At 41.0% G+C, this 20,448-nt stretch overlaps 1 protein-coding gene across 1 annotated transcript in view; it reads right to left on the minus strand.

Moving 5' to 3' along the window:
- The window catches only part of FAF1 (Fas associated factor 1), a 197,973-nt gene that overhangs the window by 47,577 nt on the left and 129,948 nt on the right, over positions 1–20,448 (minus strand). The window contains exons 12-13 of the mRNA XM_075832979.1: positions 18,597–18,678; positions 13,305–13,459 (exon numbers count right to left, since the gene is read on the minus strand). Coding sequence (XP_075689094.1) covers positions 13,305–13,459; positions 18,597–18,678 — 237 coding nt within the window. The remainder of the gene's footprint in view (positions 1–13,304; positions 13,460–18,596; positions 18,679–20,448) is intronic.

The following is a 20,448-nucleotide window of genomic DNA, read 5'->3' on the forward strand; positions in this document are numbered from 1 at the left end:
ATCCATGTATTATATGATCGGCCACTCAAAATACTTGTTTAATATAATACCATATTTCCATTCATTTAAATACCCGTTTAATGTTATTACTATATATACACACACATCATGTAATACTATATTTCCCCTGTAGTGGTCGCTGCAGGGAAAATGCATGGATGGTCGTAACCGCCCTGTTCACCGGGCTGGCTTTGATTTAAAAACAGGGTCTGTCCTCATGAGAAAACCTCTTTAATGATCAGAGGAAGCTCCCCAATTTCAATAGTCTACCATGCATAGGATCTAAAAACCAAAGTGGCGGATTATATAAAACTAATGGATTACAGGAATTTGCTAGTAAAGCCAATTCAAGACAGAGCAGAGAGAGCCTGGCTAAGTATTTAGGTCAGGATTTACTGAAAAACACTCACTCAGCCACTCTCTGTGCTGTTCTCCTGCCCTACACTTGAGTTCCACACTGGACAGATTGATCTTCAGAATGGACCCAGTGTGAAAAAGAGACAGCCGACCAAACTTTTCCACTGGTCTCCAACCCAGGATCAGCTTTGGGCACATCAAGTGATAACTTGGAAATCTGGCACCGGAACAATTTATGGAAAATGTTGGATTCCCAAGAAAACTGGACTGCTGGGTTCCAGATTACTGGACATTTACTGCAAAATAGAGATTATGGAAACCATGTGTCCAACTTAAAGTGAACTTTGCGGTCAATGATATTTCTGTATAATATACTTCAAGAATTTGTCATCTGTTTAGTATCTGCCATGACAAGTGGGTCAGTATTATATGCATTTAATCCATCATGATTAAGATGCAGTGTATGCGCTGCTCGCTACCCGATTTAAAACAGATAACGCTCTATTGTATTTTATCGTTCTGCTCAGGGGCATACACAATGGCGAGGGGGCCTAATGGCAAAGATTAAAATGGGGCTCCATTCTGATGGTTGCAAAAACTCCCACACCACCTAACCACCTGGGATAGGAGGACTTTGTACTGGACTTCCCCATCTCCTTTCTATGATGTTTTACACCCTTCCTGCAGGACCAATGGAAAGGAGATCATTGCACTAATTCTCACCACCAATTACAGAGTCATGACAAGCCATCCATCTTAAAATATATTTTCATGATTCTTGTTTTCTTTCTATTAGACATTCCAATGAGCTATACTTTATTGGGTACTAATTTACTAATTTTTGGCTATTATTTGAAATAAATCATATAAAAAAAATATAATACACATATGAAATAATAGATAATTACATAGCACGAATGAAATACTTTGCAACATGGTGACGGTCCACCATCGCAACCATTTTTTCTTTATTGCTGCTCCAATGTATGTAAAATGTAGCAAATAGACTTAACAAAAAAAACAAAAAAAAACTACTGTTGTCCTGTGTCTACAGCTCCTTTGTAGTCCTTTGGGTCTCTATGGTAACAGACTACAAAAAAATACCCGTGTAGTCTGATCCTGAAATCATACTGCCATCTACTTCTTGCTAACCTACAAAATGTAAGTTAGTAAGAAATAGGGGACAGATGATGGAAAAGTCATTTCATTGATGACTTTTCCCATAGAAACGGTTAACAATTAAAATGTTACAAAAATCTTTATTTCTTCTACTTTATGTTGTGTGTGGTACCTTCTATGATTGTGGAACAAATCTGGAAATTAGAGAACAAATAAAATAAGAAAATAAAATATTTTGTTACGTCTTAACTGATTTTTATAATAAATGGTTTTGCATTCAGAAGATAAAAAAACCAAACTACCAAATAATGGGTTGGTGTATTATGGCACTGATCGATACAAGGGGGTTGTTTATAGACTAGACAGAGCTCAGTAGAGACACCGGTCAAGTCCGGCCTGGACTGGGCGACACAACGACCTGTGGAGACCATCAAAAGAGCCAGATGTCGCTGTATGGAACAGGGCTCCATTCACAATGCAGAATCTGGATTATCCAGGTCTCCTCCTATGTACAGAGGGAGGTGAATTGTAACTAACACAGAGCAGCCGGCACCCCGCCATTCCTGCGTCTCTCTCAATTATACAAATATTTAGTTGGATAAAGAAACATGGCAGGCATTTCTACAAAGGGTTTTCAGCTTTCTCTGTCTGTTCATTAATTGACAGTTGCAAAAATGTTGCTAAAACCCAATACTGAGAAGTTCAGTAAATGCTTGTGTTACAAAACAGAGTCATTCTCATTATTAGATGCCAGGCTTTGTTGTGGCTGCAACTGGAAATGTAACAGAGGAGGAAAAAATACTATGTTGCTGCGCTGGTGACTGATAGCAGGGAAATATGAAGAGAAATGTATCAGAACTACAATATACACTATTATAATGACACTGATGACAGGTTACAGTCATAAACAAACAATACTGCAAAAAGGGCTGCAAGACATCTTATAGTTCAAGATCAGGACAAAACGTAGAAAGAAAAGTACGTCTACATGCATGAAAGGGTCATCAAAGTGTTGTTCACAGGAGACATTCGTTTTTTATGTAAAGGCACTCAACATGGCTGAACCTGCCCCCCGTATTATGGTAAGGTGCTGAGAATTGAGGTGTATCCCCAACTTTAAGCATTAATTTATTTTTAGGCTCAAAATTCTGTGTACCTGTGCACCTTTATAGTAGTTGGACTTCTTTTTCTCATACAGAGCTCCAAACAGCTGCTTTTCATCGCAATGCCAGAGTTAAATGATAGAATTCTGGCTGCCTGCAGCCACCACTAGGGGGAGCTTAATGAAACAGATATAATAAGTTCAAGAGGAGCTGTATAAATCTGTATGCAGTAAAGAAAGCTCCCACTAGTGGCAGGCTCTAGGCAACCAGTGCGTTCAGTTCACTTAATACAGTCAGTAATATAAACTATGTACTTTTATGGAACCGTCGGTCCTGCAGCCGCATGGGATTTAAAGTGTACGATTTGTGCAGACATAAGCAGATGCACATTTTTTTTTTAAGTTGAGACACCTGTTTATTGTGAATATTTAGATACTTTATACTTCTGGCACCTTAGAATAATTGGAAGAGGATGATTCAAAGACGAGGGAAAATTTTATTTGAGTGGAAAACACTCTATAAAGAAACTGTAATTAACATTGGATTTAACATTGTTTTGAAAATGCTACAGACCCTAGCAAACAAGATCCTGACATCTAGCAAGACATTATGGATGGCAAATATGCAGGGGTGGCTTAGCAGTAACATCGCTTTCCAAGTTGGTACCATAATAAAAGTGAAATCTAAAAAAGGTCATAGGTGCACTTTGAAGGGGTTTTATGTTTTGCAGCTTCCTAATATACTTTGTTTTTCAGTATCTCACGGTTTTCACAATCTCTGCTTCTAATCCAAAAAATGGGAACCTAAAGTGTCTCTTGGTCCTGTTATTTTCAGGACATATTAGATATGAACGAGTCTAAGAAACTTGCCTCTCTCTTAGTCTATGGGGTGGAGCTTGTAGACTTCATTTCAGTGACGATTTATCCAATCACATTCATCAGTGACACAGACTAAATGACAGGCCAGTCTAATGTCAGCATGTAGAGAAAGCTAATAAATTATGTATTCTAAGAGGGCCAGGACCCCTAATGAATAGTAATGAGAATTAATTTTGATTAAAAACACAGAAGAAATTCAGGGCAATCACAGTTAATTAACTGGCAAGAGATGGTCCGGGGACCCCTATTTGGGAGATAGGTGCAGGTCCCTAAGGTGGACCCACGTTTGTCAGACATTTATGCCATATCCTGAATATAAATGTCTAAGCATTCGTAGGCACTATATATATACAGCTTTTCTTTTACTACTTTCCTGTTGAAAACGCTCTACTTCATCTGGGCATTGACACAGCTGAGAAGGAAAAAAAAAAAAAAAAAAGACTTGAGGCAGCATTAAGTAAAATTAATTTCCTACATCTGGCTGATGTCAAGTGCAGAAAATTTCCCTAATCGTCTTGCTGAGCTGCGTGCGGGACAAGAGACGGCAAGGATCAGCAGACGGATGCTTAACAAATTACTGGAGGGTGCGGAGGTCAGTAGGAATGAACCAAGGAAAGCTCTCACTGGAGAAATATTAAAATGTTGGATTTCTTGAAGAGGCAGAGCTGAAAAGGAGCCGTCTCAACGAGGCGCTGAGTGCTCTCCAACACAGATACGGAGAGATTGCATCCAGAAGAGCCCTCAAGGAAGTGCGGTATTTTCAGCTTTACAAAGTCCAGCACTTACAGCGAACATGTGTCAAATGGTTCAACCATGAGAGGCGATTCAAGAGCCCTAAAAGTGACAAAAGAGGAAGCCCCTTTTAACCCTTCCTGCTATTCAAGGAATGAATGGTTAGGAGACATCTATCACGCTAATATATAACAGGATTGTGGAAGTGTAGCTTGAAGCTGCTTTGACTTGCTCTATATGTGGCAGTCAGCTGACAAATCTTTTGTGATCACTAGAGGTTTAGTCGCTTGTAGTTTATAATCACCATAAAAACCCTCTATGCACAGATTTCTTTGAAAGCTCCTGGTGGGATTGTGTTTAAAAACAGGAGCCAATCTAAGAAAGCAGAGCTGCAGAGTAAAAAAATGAGAGAGGAACCCCGTAGAGGAGCCAGCGCTACTGTTGAGACAGGAGATTCATTTCAGACTCTTAAAGCATATATGGAATATCCAATTTGCCCCGGTTTTGGCCGCCACAGTCTCCATAGAGTTAAATGGAGAGGTGGCCATGATTGTGCTCGGCCCTCTTTACTGACATCTATAGAAGTTGCGGAAAGAGTTGTGCAACTTACTGTAACTCCCATAGACTTTGATTGAGAGGGCTAAGCCCAAACACGGCCACCTCTCCATTGAACTTTATGTAGTATGTTTCAGCAAATCGGCGAACAGAGGTCACCAGACCCATTCTCACGACAGGTGAGGGTCCCAATGTTGTAACCTGCACCTATCAGACATTTAAATCACATATCTGTTGGATATATATCCGCAGTACAACCCTAACATTTCCATAACAAATGGAGGGTGCAAGAGCGGTCACAAATCTGCGTACACAAAGTTTAGGATATACAAAATGAGTAGGTAGACCGCAAGTCAGAAGAAAAACGTCCTTTATTCACTCAAGAACATATCACAAGATTTTACCTGGGGTCTTTATGAAGCTGTTGAATGTCCTAAATGTTTAGAACACTACTTTATGGACAGCTTTCCCCCCCCCCCCCACTACGGGGTTGCTGGTTGCCATCAATGTCTAATTGGTGGGTGGTCTGACCACTGTGACTCCTATGTCCCAATTACATTTTTCAAGGGCTGCATGGTTGCCCCATTATAGTAAATTCATTTTAAGATGATCCGCAACAATTACATTTATAATCTCATTGTTGCAAATATCGTTTTTGTGCACAATTTAATCAGTAATGGCCGAGAAAAGTTTAAAGTAACAGAACAGAATTTTTTAAATATGATAAGAATTAACTATTAGGTACCTTTAGTTCCTCAGAATACGTAGCGTAAATACACTGTGTGGATAGTCTGCGTTGTTTATGCAAAATAAATTGACATGCCGCAAATTGAGAATCCATTTCCGGACGTGTTTTCTGCATCATTTTCTTCACAGTGCGTGGATGAGATTTCTTCTATTCTCATCCACTTTGCTGCTACTGTAATACGCTGTGGACATCCCTCCCGGACACTCGGCAGCATTTACACAACATGCGCAGGAGCCCGTACACTCCCGACAGACAGTTCAACTAGAATGGAGTCGCTGAACAAAGCTGTGTCCTAATGGAGCAGAGCGTCACCCATTTCCAGACTTCAGAAGAGCTTGATTTACTTTGAGGGTACACATAATTTTGTGTTCAATTTGTAATAATTATTTTAATATAGGAGATATGCTTAAAAATAGGTATTTCACCATTATTCTTCTTCTTACATTGTTTAAATGCATTATAATGTTTGTTGTTGTTGGGGAAATCAAATATATTTTACGCATCGTTATGTCAAATTTATTTAAAGGGGCTTTCCCATCAGGGACATTTAGGACATGTCCACAGGATATATCATAAACGCAGATAGGTGCGGGTCCCACCTCTGGGACCCGATTTCCGACCAGGAAGAAGAAAACCGCGTCATTTGCTGAGCTACAAAGTTTCCGTAAGCCCCATAGAAGTGCATGGTAGTCACCGAAACAGCATAGCTCGCATGCTACACTGCTCCGTAACTGCCATTCACTACTATGGGAGTCACGGAAACAGCATAGCTCAGCGAGCTATGCCGATTTCTTCTTCATGGTCAGAAATCACACGCTTCAGCCGCAACGCAGAGCAGTAGAACGGGGTTTAGGGGGCCCTGTTCTAGAGATAAGTGGGACCCGCATATGACATATCCTGTGGATAGGTCCTAGATGTCCCTGATGGCAAAACCCCTTTAAGGTTTTTTGTTTGTTTTTTTGCAAATTGTTTATATTTTTTGTTTATTTTTTTCTCTTACAATTTTTTAACACTATTTCAAGTTGAAGAACTTTTACTTTGAACTGGAGTGAACGCTTCCCTAGGGTTGACAGTGGCCTGACAGGTCAAGGGAGGCTCTCTTTCTCAATCTCGATCGTGATTTCTCTGATCCGGACTGCGGGAGTGCGGCTTCTAATGAAACGAGTGATGTGATCACTAGGACATATAAGTCTAGATGTGGTAACTGCTCCTTGCTGGTCTCTCATGACATGTATTATTTTAATTTATAAAAGTGTTGAGACAAACTCAAAAATAAAAACAAAAAAAGACAATACATTTTCTTTATAAAATCCATTAAGCCTGGAACCGAATCAGATATCTGGACCTCCCAATAGCTAGACACCTCCAAAAATATTCAAAGTCTATGCCAGTGACTAGGTTCTGATCACCAATGTTATTTCACTCTACATGGTACCACGTTGGTGAAGATAGAGAAGCATGTGATAGTAAAGGGAAGAAAACACCCACCCCACCCAACCTCAATGAATCATAGTGTCTAATTTTGTGACGTGCAAACTCCGTTTAGGGGCATTTTTCCAAAAATTCACCCCAACTGCTACATCTATACATAACTGCTATTTGAATTCTATACGTTTTGTGCGATCTATAAAACGGGTTCTTTTTCCCATGAAAACAAAGCGCCCAAATGAGCAAAGATCTCAGGAGTTTCCTGCTTAAATTTCTCACGGCCTGCCATCTGGAAAGGAACAGGATTGAAAAGCGCTATCTTCTTTTTTTTTTTTTTTTTACTGTACCACTGGCATTCAAAAATAGGATTAACACCTTGTGAAAAGAAAATCTTCCTAATGCCCATTTAACTCATTTACTAGAGGAATGGGAAACTGCAGCAAACGTATCATTAAGAGAAAATGGACACCTTGAGGGTTCGCTAAGCCGGTCACATGTTATCAACCTATCAAGTGTTTCCTGAGAAGGTTAGTTTACCTGTTTCTGTGACGGGAAAAGAAAGGCATTTTAAACAGTTAAACCCTTAGCACATCCAGACCGGTCTGTTCATCATATTCTAAGACGTTCACCTCTTGGCCCTATTGATTTTCTTTCCTTTAAATCTTCTTGCAGCGATTAATAAAGTATTCACAAGTGAGGTTCTTGACGATCCCATGCAGCAATTATGGCCGTCGGACAAAGAGATGGGAACAATTACTGAGCCCTTTTTGAAACTGAACACTAATAAAGTCATTAGACGCTGCCCTTGTCTGAAGTTACAGGAACACACGGCATTGTGTGCCGGGACAATCACTGCTGGCGGAATGCAAACCTTCAGTTAAACCAGGCTGCAAATTGATCTTGACGTTTGGTTAAGGCTGACACTATAATCAAACGCCGAGTAGAAAGGGAGACTATGACTGGGAGAAACCATGCAAAAAAAAAAAAGGATCATTGCAAGCTCCTGCGGAGATAATGCACATCTGGTGCTCCAGCCAAGGGAAAACGAAGAAAACCAATAGCATTTTTATACACAGTGCGAAAGATTCCATCCATCAATCCATCCAGTCCAAAGCAGCACTGTGGATGCAGGCTTATAGATCCTCTATGTATAAAGTAAATAAACTGGCAGCACTCCAAGATGTCAAGACGAAAGTAAAGTGTAGAACTCCCCCCCCCCCCCCCCCCCCTATCAAAACTGGGACTAAGCCTACATATACCCGTGGATAGGGATGCACGATGCGTCAAAACTTGGATACTGTTTCGATGCCGAGCACCCTCAAACGGTTCGATACCGTTATTTCATGTATTTCAGTACAAAGCTGTACCGCCGCACCGCTTAGCATTGTAACACATGAATGTAGTTAGAGCGGGGCTGTGTAAGGCTGCGTTCACATCTGCGTCAGGGCTCCATTCCGGTACTTCGTCAAAATTTTCCCTCGGAACGGAGCCCTGACTGACACAAATGGAAACCAGGGGCTTCCGTTTCCATCACCATTGATTTCAATAGTGACAGATCCTGTTTCCGTTTGTCTCCGTTGTGCAGGGGTTCCTTCGTTTTGACTGAATTAATTCGGAACGGAGCCCTGACGCAGGTGTGAACGCAGCCTAATACATCCATTGCCTCGCTCCGGATTCCTGACAAGTGTGCACGCGGTCAGCATGAGGCGATACGACCAGCGCTGCACTAATGAGCGGCGGCACTGATGACAGAACATGGCGGGCACACTACAAAAACACCCCCATGTTCTGCCTTCAGTGCCTGCGCCGCCGCTCATTAGTGCAGCGCCAGCTGCATCACCTCATGCTGACCGCGCGCTCACTTGTTGTCAGGAGCGGGGCAATGGCTGTTACACAGCCGCAGCCCCTCTCTAACGGCGGAGATCAGAGAAACCGCTCATCTACGCCGCTATTCCCCTGAATGCTGCAATCAAGGCTGACCGCAGCATTCAAGGGAAAAATTAGAAGAGGGGATGCCCCTTGGATCGCCTGACTGAGGGACATACCATATATGGGCAGACAGCCCAGTGTCCATTGAAGGACCCCAGGGCTGTCTTACCATATTTCCTGTTGTTCGGGCATACCTAGGTATGTCCTAACAACTGCCTGTGTACTATTTGTATATAGAAATATGTCAGTACATTAAAGTTTAAAAACAAATAAGTAAAAAAGTAAAGTAATGTTAAATTAAAAAAATACACATACACTTTTTTTTTTTTTTTACAATAAACATAGACACATTCGGTATTGGCTCGGCCGTAATAACCTGCACAACAATTTTTTTGCGTCATTTATGATGTGTACGCTGTAAAAAAAAACAAAAACGTGTTCACTTCTTAATGTGAGGCACGAGGTGTGATGATTTTAACATTCATGTGTCTCACATTAATAGTAATTAACCCCATCATGTACCTTACACATTAACCCAATGTTGTCCATTATGACTGAGAAACATGATGGGGTAATTACTATTAATGAGAGGTACATTCAAAATTCATCACACCACGTGCCTCACATCAGAAAATGGAAGAACTTTCTTCTTTTTTTCTTGTCACTGTTGGCAAAGTATCGTTTTGGTATCGAAAATCTAGACAAAGTATCGCTATCGAAGTCCAAATTCTGGTATCGTGACAACCCTACCTGGGTATGGTAGTAACCAGTATTAAACGAATTAAAATCACCCAGGGCAGAATGAGCAGCGTAGGCACCCACCTTATAGAGGTCACCTTGTTTTGGCAGGTGGGCTCATACAATTTGATCAAAATGTGCGCTAAGTAACTCACTATTGTAAGTAGATTCAGCAGCAACGCATATCTATTTATAGTGTTTAGGTGGCATTGGTGGTATCAGTGGCTCGGTTTACATCTGTGAGGGAGGCTCGGTTTGGGGCCTCCGTCGCAGTTTCGGTGAAAAATCCAAGCTGCGATATTTCTTCTGGTAAAACAAGAAAACACCCTCACGGAAACATTACCATAAAACAAAGCAAAAAGTGTTTCATACATAGAACCTGAACATCATATAGTATATATTGCACATGTCAAATCTCTCTCCCCAGACATATCATCGTCACAAAGTGATTCTGCAACCACTAATGCTCCCCCCCCCCCCCTCACGAAGATAAAAAAAAAAAGTCTCACGCACATGGGCATGAGGTTATACGGCAGCAAATGAAGGCCGTACAGCATTGGAGAATGCCACATTTTTTTGTATCTCCGAACAAAAAGAAAAACTAACAAAACCTCTGTATGTCACTGTATGCAATCGTAGGCATACAGTGTTATAAGGCGGCCCATGCCCCACTAGTGGTGCCCTATTATTGCTCCGTAACATACGGAGTCGTAGTATAGCCATGTGCAAGAGGCCTTAGTCGAAGATAATCAATTGAGCTCTTTCGGCCAACCAGGATACTGAATACAGTCCTTGCTATATTGGTAGATGTACCAACTAGATCCTGTCTATTCAGGAATCTTATGTGTCCTGAGTTCATCCTAATAAAAGACGTCCTTCAATGAGCGAACCCGAACCTACAATCTGGGGCACTGGTTTTTCTTCCCAGAAACATTACATGGATGAAGTTCTTGCACTCTTGCTAACTTGGTTGCCTTTGTTTCTGTATTTAATTTTTATTCTATTTCTAGATATTTATTTTTCGACCCAGCTAAATAACAAATCTGACATCATAGTGATCTGTAAACTTAACTTGCCATCTGGTTTCCAAGTTCTGTTACCTGGAGATAAACTGCAGAAGGATCAGGTGCCCAAAAACTCTTGGTACGCGTAGACCCATCAGAAAAATTGTTGATTTTGCCATGTACCCCAGAACCATCAAAGAGAAAAACCAAATTGCAAACAAAATGCAGACTACCCCTGACATAGGCGCTTTATTTTTTCATAGTATGTGCAACTTTTAAATAACGCTCCAATGTGCAAGTGTTTATGTGGCATTATACTAGAACACAAGGCCACGGGGCTACGTCTGCGGCATCATAAAGGTCTACAGATTGACCGGTCGTACCTGGATCCCCAGCGCTCTATTCTGTAACATGTGGCAAGTGACATCAGTGAACAGCTGTGAAGAGTACAAGAGGATCCGCTCGCGCAGCAAAGCTCACCGCAGGTATCTGTGCAGTTGGTAAATGCCTATTACCAGTGTATCCATGTTCTGCTACTTAATAAAGTCCTTTGGTAAAACATTACAAAGCAATTACATGGCCACCGATGGTCGCTCATAGAAAACCCTGCGATACAAGTCCTTTTCTCTTAATAAAACGACACCGCAATTTTTGTTATTGTAAAATAAAAGGGGCGGCGGAATCAAACAGGGAGAGCGACAAAGCAACAGCAGGTACCCTCTGAATTGAGCCGCTACAGATGGTTATGGGACAGCCCTTCGTTCTAAAGGGCGTTATGGATAAAAGGCTTGGAGGGGGGTTTTGTGGGGTTAGTAAATGTTCAGAGTCTTATGTAATAATTTATCAAACAAAGTATGAAGTTTACTTTCATTAACAGGGTCCCGTGTTTTATTCTAGAAAGGTTTCCCTTCCGTTTGATAATCTCTATTGAGTGCAGAGAGGCAGCAAAACATTGCCCGGCTTTCTTCCACTGCTTTATCAAAGGAAAAGCTCCGCAGTGCATTGAAACAAGGCCGGCAGATCACGCCAAAGTGACTTGTGATTAGAAAATGTTATTGTGATCAAAAAGACAAAAATCCGGGCAGTTACTTATAGTAATGATAAAACGCTGAACATTTTATTCTTGATGATTAAAGGGGTATTCCGAATTTCAGGAAATAATGGTTATTCATGGTTTAATGAAAAAGTTCTAAAATGATTCAATGTACTTTCTGTATCAATTCCTCAAGTTCTTCAAAATCTCTGTTTGTTGTCATTGAATAGGAACCTTTATGGTTTACAGATCTGTCCTGGTCGTGTGATGGACACACAGGTTCGTGGCTCATTACAATACAGTTATCAGAGCTGTATCTTGTAGTCAGCCGTCACATGACCAGGACAGATCTTTTATACACTATAAAGGTAAACAAAAGAGGGTTCCTATTAATTGAAAGCAAGCAGATATCCTAAAAACTGTGAGAAAGCGATACAGAAAGTATATTGGAAAATTGTATAACCTTTTATTATACAATAACCACACCATTAACAGACCTCGGTACAATCACACGTAAATAAACATGGTTTTGGCTACGGTGCTACTCTGCAGCACCATTGCTGCCCTGGGTGATTGTACCTGAAGGGTAAATTTACTCGAGATATTTCCTTTGTACTTTTTACCTCGTATGCTGCTAAAGAAAAAAAATAAAATCTCTCAATATACTCTAAGTGGCTGAAATCGTATTCTGACAGTCCTCATTACATCAGTGCATGGCTCCATTAGTGTATCTGTGCATTGCAACCAGCCTTGCACCCGTGTGAGCAGCAGGAGATCAGGACAGGTTTTCATCCACTAAATGTAATCAATAATGTTCAGCATTTTCTGTAAATAAGAAGTTTATATTCACTGAAACCAAGCAGAGACATTACAACCGACAAGGGACTGACAGAATAAGTAGATCAGAAAATGACAGAACTCTTCGTTATACAATGAATAAACTTTATTTACGTAAAGCAAGAAATTGTATAAACGGTGCAACTTCTTATAAGCCCAATGGTTGAAAGAGAACTCCAAAAAACTCCAAAAGTGCTGAAGGAAAATACTACTACAAGTGGGAGAGAATTCTAGCACCCACCCTGGCCAAGAACTAGAAGAAGAGTCCGCTGGGAACCTCTGCTCCTTACCCCGTCCTCTTTCCGAACATTCTACCATAAACTTAAGGGTGTATACAGACGTTGCGGTTTAGGTAGCATTAAAATCTCATCCGCATGCGTTTTTGGTGCGTTTTCTGATGCAGTGGCAGTAAAAAAAAAAAAAAAAATGCATCGCATCTAAAAACAAAATGCAGCAAATCACTAACAGAGCATGCAGTTTTTTTCAATGCAGTTTTAACCGCACCTCAACTGCAACATCTGAATTACCCTTAAGCTCAGTGGACCTGTCACTACCTCATGCTACACTCCGATAAGGCAGCATGAAAGAGAAGACAGGTTTTCTTTTTTTAACAAATAATCCCCAGTACCACAAACATCCCCATTACCTGGAATAGCTAGTAATTTACTGTAACGTCTTCTCTGCACATTCTTAAAGGGGTATTCCCATCTTCGGCATTTATGGAATATATCCACAGAATATGCCTCACATGCCTGCTAGGTGTGGGTCCCACTCCTGTGGATTTGCCATAAAAGCCTACAATGGGAATACTCCTTTAAGTGACAAGGGTCTCTTCTGACTCACCTCGCTCGGTTGGCCTCTCTGGTCATATCCCAAGCCCATGTGATGAAGTTCTGACTCAAGTAAGAAACGATGGTTTCTGCACAAAGCATCTGGGAGCAGAAAACATTGGTGAGGACGCTCTCGTCGTGGTGGAGGTAGATCGCAAGGAGTTTTCTCTGCAAGACATAAGAAAGCAGGTACATAAAACCACATAAGAGAATCAAAAAGCAGTGAAAAACTAACCCCTAGCAAACTGTGATAAATGTCCTGAACGTGTTAATACAAAATCTTTTTTTTTTAATAGGGCTGAACAAGACAATACAAAAAGTAGTTTATCGTGGAGAGGAAATACCTAAGTGTCTGGATTCAATTTAGGGGGAAAGAAAGTCTAGGAAAGATCAAGCGAAAGTCTGGTTCATCCGCTCTGCATTTCAAAGCCCAACTTCCATGCAATATCCTAAGTTACTGTGCGAGAATCTCCCCATTCTTAGAAGTGCAGGGTAAGGAGCTGTTTACACAATGATTAGGCCCTTAGAATAAGCTCCTAACTCCTGCAGTGAGAGCCCAACAATTATTCATCTGGACCAATTCACAAAGCTGGTGAATATTAAGCACCCATACTGAGAGGACAGGCGAATGCAGGCTGGTGAAGAGGATAGAAACTCCTTGAAAACCCCTTGCGCGCCCTTCATTATTTTCCCCTGCGAGTAAATCTCAGAAAAGTGTTTAGTTAGAGAAAAACCCACATTGACCTTGCTCTAAACCCTTTAATCTGTCTTTTGTCATAGACTCGCTTTGTGGCCGGGGGCTGGCATTTTCCACCCCCCCCCCCATGCTGTTTAAGAGCATAAAAAAGTAAAAATAATGACAAAATATAAAGTGTGAAAGAAACCTATAGACAGAGAAAAGCTCACATCCCAAACATGGGGATTTCTGAATTCACAGACCATACATACATATATGATTTAATGTCGAGAAACCCTACGGTGACAATGTGGTACTTCCTAGAACTTCGCTATATTACAATTTATTGCATAAGAGATGTCCGCCTGCTTCAAGTATCACTGGATTTTCCCTCTGCCCACCATTAAGATGCATTGGCCAAACAATTTGATTCCCTTTCAGTAATTCCAAATAGTCAGTGTATTTATCTATAAAATCAGACTAAAAAAAATCAAGCACCTATCCTATACAATGAGAAAATTGTAGCAAGCAAATTACAGAATTACAGGAAGCATAAGTACCATTATGCGTTTACTAGTCTTGAGCGGTGTTCACATATGGCAGAAGCATTGCTGTTTTTTCCACATTACTGCAACAAAAACACAGCCACAACCACAACGCGTGAACGCAGCCCGAGATGAACGCAGCCCGAGGTGAAAGTGAAGGTCCTCATTTACTAAATCTCCTAAAATATTACGGAACAATTTGCATGCTCTCCCGGCATGGTCAGCAGAATATAGGCGCCTCAATTGTTTGAATAAGGAGAGGAGAGGGATCGTTATTACATGCTAACTGGGCCCCATGCACACGAACATAATAACGCCCGTAATCACGGGCCGTAATTATAGCCCGTAATTACGGGTCCATAGACTTCTATTGGCCATGGGTACCGCCCCGTATGTTTACGGGAAGGTGCCCGGGCCGTTAAAGAAATATAGAACATGTCCTATTTTAGGCCGTAATTACGGCACGGGCAGGCCCATAGAAGTCTATGGGGCTCCCGTAATTACGGGTGACTACGTTGCTAGGCGACGTCAGTGGATAGTCACTGTCCAGGGTGCTGAAAGAGTTAACTGATCGGCAGTAACTCTTTCAGCACCAGGGACAGTGACTTCTGATCACAATATAGATCAACGTGTAAAAAAAGAAAACGTTCATACTTAGCCAGAACTCCCTGCTTCTTCCTCCAGTCTGGCCTCCCGGGATGACGTTTCAGCCCATGTGACTGCTGCAGCCAATCACAGGCTGCAGCGGTCACATGGACTGCCGCGTAATCCAGGGAGGTCGGGCTGGATTTCGAGAGGGACACGTCACCAAGGCAACGGCCGGGTAAGTATGAATTACTTTTTCTTTTACCTCGGAAAGGGCTGCCCCTTCTCTTTATCCTGCACTGAGAGAGAGAAGGGGCTGCCGATTACTGCAGTGCAATTTTGCAGCGAAAACGTGCCCGTAAATACAGGTGGAATACTGGCGACACCGGACCCGTATTTACGGGCACGTAAATACTGGTGCAATACGGGTCGAATACGCGTGACCAAGGACCCGTAATTACGCCAGTATTTACAGGAGGGAAAAAATACATTCACATGCTGTGATAACAAAAACTTCTGAAATAATTCAGGCTGACCACACTGTATGTAAAAGTGCCCTCATATGCATAAAAATATTTATTATATTATTTAATCAAACAAATCCAAAAAACAAAAACAAACAGGTTTTATGGCAGATGATTCCTTAGAGGAACACACTGCAGAACTGATACACTGTGCTAGGCCTAGAACAGGACCTCAAGGCCCAGAGACTTCCTTTATGAGTGTGTAAGCAAAGTAGGGAAATAAGCCTAGATTTTACCTAGACCCACTTCCAGCAATGCTGCAGAATTCTGATTCAGTACTCGAGTACAGAACAGCCTAAGTGGTATTCAGGTATCTCTTAGACTCATCTGTTCACTTGAGCTAGAATATAATTATAAAGAAGGATAGGATAAACCACTGTTTGGGATGGATTACGTCCAACTACTTGACTGAGATCCGTCCCTATCTAACATTATGGGACATCACATTACGTGTACGTTACCATAGGACATCATGTAAATCTGCTGCCAATTACATGTCCTATACTAATAGGTCAGGCCACTAGTTGTCTCAATTGGCTAAATCCTTAAATATTTATAGGCATGATGAGAAAAACCGCCATATTCCATTGGCTTATATTGCAAAATACTTACCTCAATGTATTCACTAGAAAATCTTGATTTTGTCCATCACAGTGTCGATTGCTCTACAGTTATCTACAGCGCACACGTAGCGTATGAAAAGATCACATGTGAGGATGTGGAGGGGAATAACTCAATGAGCGCAATGCAGGGCTATGACTGCAAAGTGGCCCCCAGTGAGCTGGTCTTGAAGGGATTTCATTAAATTGGGGCAGAGTGTGATATCGTGAGAAACACGTTATCAAATAGAGTGTTTTACTTAGTGATTAAGAAGATACCAGTTCACGAAGTCTCCAAATCCCCCCTAATCCAGGCACTCCAATAAACATTTAATGAGCAGAGCAGTTCAAAAAGGCTGGCGGGGGATTTAAACCTTCAATCTTGTTTTTATTGACTGTGGAAACTCAATTTCCAACTCCGATTCATCTGCGCTCTGCCGATTCTCCAGATTTTTATATTAAACGTTAGAAGTGTGAAACTACATGGATAGAAATAGACCTAAGGACAAATAAAAATGCCTGCTGTGAGATAACTAGGGGCTGCGAAGACGTACAGTGACGAACAACATGTGACAACCGATGCATAATTAATGGAGAATATTGAATAGAATTCAATTTTGCGTTAACATTTTTTTCTGAAAGATTTAAAACATTGGTTGAATTGCTAAAAACAGAGAAAAATATATATTTCTGAAAGCGTTACCAGAAAAAAAACCTTTTGCCCAAGAAACCAATTAGTAACGGACCATAATAGGTGGAGCGTGTTGATTGAGCACCAATGAACAGATGACCGGACTATATGAGCGCTATTGTTTCACCAAAGTCACCCATAGTTTAGGTGATTATTATATATGCAATGAGTAACTGAATAGTTATATGATCCATTTGTCAGAACATCATTCCAGCTTCTTCTTTTGTTCCTTTTATTATCCGTTTAAGAATACTGTTGCGTTTATAAAGCGAATAGCGGAGAACGTAAAAGTGCGCCCATGTGTATTGAAGGTCATTTTAAATAACTGGAAATATCTGTTGTAGGTAAATGCCTTCCTAACAAGCCTTCAGATAATGAAAACCATCACAAGACTCTCCAGGTAGTTGGAAATAGTTTTCTCTATGACCAGCTTAAAGGGATTGTCCAGTTTAGAAAACGCACTTCGATACCCTATTAGGGAATTCTAAGTTAATAGAGAGGCATCCTCTGTTCAGGATCCTCTTCTTTAGGACAGAGTGGAGAGCAGAGATAGTCTCTCGCTCTAGAGGACCTTTCCTGTCCTGCATTACACTGGCAACCCATTGATATGAATGGGCACTGTGTAATGCTAAGTTTTCCCTGTGGTGGCGCTGCAGGGAAACTGAACACATACTGCCTGTTTTCCCCACAGATCCCAGCTGATCGCAGGAAGTCCCAGCAGGGGGACCACTTTGTGATCATCTTATTGTCAAGGGACCATTCTTGCAAATATGGATTGTTAAAAGCAGAGAACCCCTTTAATAAGACCTTGAGAGTGCAATGATCTTAGTAGGTAGAACAAAACCTATTTTGCAAGCGGGAAATATCTTGCAATCTGAGACTGAAGTGATCAATCTTCTGGTCTAGCCTCAACATATATGAAGCTGTGGGCATTGAAATAGCAAATATTCTCTGACGACTTGTGTCAGTGGCTGGAGAAGTCGATACGTAGCCCGTCTGAGCCAAGTAAATAAAAGTAGCCGATAAGAATGAATGTGCTAGGTGAATTTAATAATATGAATCTGTAAACTGTGATATTTTGTATTATTGTTCACTTTACTCCCAATCCCAGATTCAAGGAATAATTAAATTTTTTAAGGATTAACGTGGGCAGCAAAAAGAAGGCAAATGAAGATGTTCCTAAATTAGAGCTGGTTCATGTTAGTGATGTAAAAATTCTTAATTATGGTGACACTTGTAATCTGGTCTATCAAGAGAACATCAAATCCTATGTTGGGGTAAACCATACAAAATAAAACAAACAGAAAAAAAAAAGTCCAATGACAGATCCGTTATTATAACAATATGGTCCTGGGATATGGGGAATAGATAGCTAGTATATAAAAAAAAATGCTCTTGTTTTTCAACGAACAAATATGAAACAAATGAGTTCAGGGGGAAAATTAAGTGGGTAAAAAACTTGTTTGACTTTGCCGCTCCCCCTCTTACCTACTAACCGGTTTGCTTCTACTTGCAAAATGAGTGAACCAGTAAGTAGGTATCCATATTATTCCCTAATTTATGAACAAAGGCTCACCAAAAGTGAAGCTTATGGATCAGTAAAAAGTTCAGATCAACTACAGTCACACGACCGAACCAGGTTACATGTCATTAAATGAGAACTTCTTATAGTAACTTTTACTTACCTCTCTGGCTTTCCCATAAAATGCCTCCTGGAATGAGGCCTCCAGTGAACCAATGAAGAAAACAGGATGGCACTCACCATATCTAAAATAGTAAGAGAATTTCGATCATTATCAATAATTATCCTCATAATATTCCATCTAATCTATGAGCTGCCTTGATGTGCTATGACTGAATAAGCTCTACTGTGCACACTGGTAATAACTGTGAAAAGCGTTGGTCCGGTTTACAAATTTAGGCCCCCTTCACATAGGCGTAGCCATAATTCCGGTTCGTAGTCACGGCTACAGCTGGCCGCGGACAGTCACCCACATTTGCGGGCCATGCTCCCATTATAAAGTATGGGAGCACGGTCCGTAAAATCAAGAAATAGGACAGGTCCTATTTTTTGCGAAACCTTTCTACGGCCCGGACACCTTCCCGTAAATATACGGAAAGGTGCCTGTGGGCAATAGAAATGAATGGTTCTGTACTACGGTCCGTAATTGCGGATCAAAATTACGGCCGCGTGAATGGGGCCTTATAAAAAGCCTTCAGTACTTAAAAGTGTTGTCGGATTTAGAAAATCAATTTTCAAATAATCTTTTAGGGAATGCTGAGTTATTAAATAGGGGTCTCCCATTCACTATCCTCATCTATTAACCAGAGTAGAGAGCGGCTACAAAGAGTCTCTCTCGATCTGGAGGACCTAGAATGTCTATGCATTACACAGACAGCTCACCAAGTTCAATGGGAACGGTGTAATTGCTTCATTTCTCCTGCGGTGGCACTGAAGTAAAAATGAACATCTGGTTCTGCCACAAATTGCAACGGATTGCTGAGGTGCAATCTGCGATCAAACCATTTTAACACAAATGAATTGTCCAAAGTAGACAACCGCTTAAAAATGGTGGTTGATAAAGAAAAATTTTGTAAGTAGCCCTAAAATCGATGGCACATTCCCATGGTTATAGCATCAATATGTGATCAGTTGGGGTCCAACTGCAGAGACCCCCCACAATCACTAGAACAAAAGGGCTGCAACGTTCGGTAGAGTGTTGTGGCCCATTCATAATTTAACCAGACACATTCATGTGAATTGGGCTGACCTGCAGTACCATGGACAAGAGTGGCGTTGTGTCTGATAAAACCATGTCTGGAGTCGCACTGATCAAAACACATTAATTCTATATCCTTGGTGGGGGATAAAACCTTTCCTAGAGCGAACGTAACATGGATAAACTGAATCGTCTAAATGCTTCAAGGGGTATTCCCATATTCGACATAGGCACAGGATATGCCATAAATGTTTGATAGATGCGGGTCCAAACTCCGGAACACAAATTCATCTCCAGTACGGGGTCCTCTGACCCCGTCCCACCTGGTGAGATGGCCAATGATAGAACCAATGTAGAGTTTGCTGGGAATTATGGAAACAGCTGAGCTGGTTATACTCGGCTGTTTCCGTAAGTCCCAAGAAGTTACTGTGGATATGCCATAAATATTTAGGCTAAGAACACCCCTATAATATGACATGCCCTTGGAGGAAAAGTCTGCTCTTGACCAGTCTTCCACAATTAAAATCCACTTGCAAAGTTGCGCAACTTTTCTTTACTCAACAACTTCTTCCAAAGTCACATCAAATTCTCTTCTCTATTCGTGGCTAAAACTAAATTCAGAATTCTTCTAGTTTGAGAGCAGTGCATTTAGATAAAAAGGTCACATGTCTGACAACAGAGTGAAGATAATCTGCTGTCTGTTTCCAAGGGTGTTTCAAGAGAATTCGGATATCAGCTACGTGTATTATATTATATATGAAGAAACTCAAAATCAGTGCAAAAACAGTGAAGCAAAGAGCTACATAGATATAATTGT

The sequence above is a fragment of the Rhinoderma darwinii genome, chromosome 7 (assembly GCF_050947455.1).
Source record: "Rhinoderma darwinii isolate aRhiDar2 chromosome 7, aRhiDar2.hap1, whole genome shotgun sequence".
Taxonomy (NCBI): domain Eukaryota; kingdom Metazoa; phylum Chordata; class Amphibia; order Anura; family Rhinodermatidae; genus Rhinoderma; species Rhinoderma darwinii.